Source organism: Ipomoea nil, unplaced genomic scaffold (genome assembly GCF_001879475.1).
Source record: "Ipomoea nil cultivar Tokyo-kokei standard unplaced genomic scaffold, Asagao_1.1 scaffold0804, whole genome shotgun sequence".
Taxonomy (NCBI): Eukaryota; Viridiplantae; Streptophyta; class Magnoliopsida; order Solanales; family Convolvulaceae; genus Ipomoea; species Ipomoea nil.
Genome location: NW_017617232.1, coordinates 268,321 through 269,885, shown reverse-complemented (window position 1 = coordinate 269,885; position 1,565 = coordinate 268,321). Strand labels below are relative to the sequence as shown.

General features: G+C 52.6%; 1 protein-coding gene across 1 annotated transcript; it reads right to left on the bottom strand.

Moving 5' to 3' along the window:
- Window positions 1-212: 212 nt before the first annotated feature.
- Window positions 213-791, bottom strand: LOC109177241 (uncharacterized mitochondrial protein AtMg00810-like). The gene has a single exon (XM_019326558.1). It carries the CDS (start codon window positions 789-791, stop codon window positions 213-215), a length of 579 nt encoding a protein of 192 aa, XP_019182103.1.
- Between the last annotated feature and the right edge of the window lie 774 nt (window positions 792-1,565).

Sequence of the window (1,565 nt, the reverse complement as noted above, 5' to 3'; positions counted from 1 at the left end):
AGACGCGACCTTGTCCCGAACGAAGTGATAGTCGATCTCAACATGCTTCGTCCGAGCGTGGAATACTGGATTAGCAGCTAAATATGTGGCACCGAGATCGTCACACCAGAGCGTTGCCGGCTTGCTCGAGTGTAGCCCAAGTTCACATAGCAAAGAGACTACCCAAGTGACCTCGGCTGCAACATCTGCCAGACCCTTGTACTCTACTTCTGTTAAGACCTTGCCACTGTGCGCTGCTTGCGAGAAACCAGGTTGTCCCCGAGGAAGACTGCGTACCCACTGGTGGACTTCCGATCAACCGGACAACCAGCCCAGTCAGAGTCAAAGAAGGCATGCAGATCAGACGATGCTGACGGGCGGAGTCGGAGGCCGTAGTCTTGAGTCCCCTTGATATACCGTAGTACCCGCTTAAGTAGACTCCAATGATCATCTGTGGGAGAATGCATGAATTGACACAACCTGTTAACCGAATAGGCAAGATCAGGACGGGTGATAGTCAGGTACTGAAGAGCCCCAACAATCCGACGGTACTGTGTGGGATTTTCGAACGGATCGGTTGACGGAGTTGCCGGTTGTGTAACCAAGGCCGGTGTAGCCAAGGCCTTGCAATCCGTCATGCTAGAGCAAGATAGAATGTCTTGCGTATACCGGCGTTGAGAGAGAAGAAAACAGTCGCCAGACGTGAGGGTCTCGATCCCGAAGAAGAAGCTCGGTGGGCCCAGATCCCTAATCTTGAACGTCGTGGACAAACGATGCAGTAAGGTGGTAACCAAGCCTGGATCATTATCCATCATTATAATGTCGTCGACATAGACCAATAGAAAGACCCGAGAATCACCGGACCAATAGAAAGACCCGAGAATCACCGGAAGTGTAGTGAAAGAGAGAGACATCCGTCTTGGACGCCAAAAAACCCGTGGTAGTCAAGAAGTCATGTAACCGCTTGAACCAGGCGCGTGGTGCTTGCTTTAGCCCGTAAAGAGACCGTTGCAAATGACAGACATGATTGGGCCGAGCCGGATCCTCGTAGCCGGGTGGCTGCTTCATATAAACGGTTTCAGCTAGATGCCCATTTAGGTAAGCGTTGTGGACATCCAGTTGCCGTAGTGTCCACCTGTTTGAACTAGCAAGAGAAAACAATATGCAAACAGTGGTCGGCTTGACCACGGGGCTAAAGGTGTCAAAAAAGTCTTCACCAGCGACTTGGTTGAACCCTTTGGCGACCAGCCGCGCTTTATAGCGTTCAACTGAACCATCGGCTTTGCGCTTGGTGCGGAAACCCCATTTGCAGCCAATGATGTTCATATGTGGTGTAGCTGGGGTGAGTTCCCAGGTGTTGTTGTGTAACAGGGCATTGAACTCCTGGTCCATGGCATCCCGCCACTGTGGGTGCCCAACGGCCTGGGAGTAGCAGGTGGGATCAGCGGACGCAGTAAGAGCATAGAACTCTTCATCTATGCCACGTGTTTTGTGCCAAGTGCGCATGGTATGTGGGACTTGGGGCTTGCCCCGGCCCCGGGGTGCCTTACGAGTCCCAGCAGGTGGGCCTGGGGTAACATGAGTAT

What these genes read in the sequence shown, in the direction of transcription:
- LOC109177241 (XM_019326558.1), bottom strand. Translation starts at nt 791, where the DNA reads ATGGATAATGATCCAGGCTTGGTTACCACCTTACTGCATCGTTTGTCC.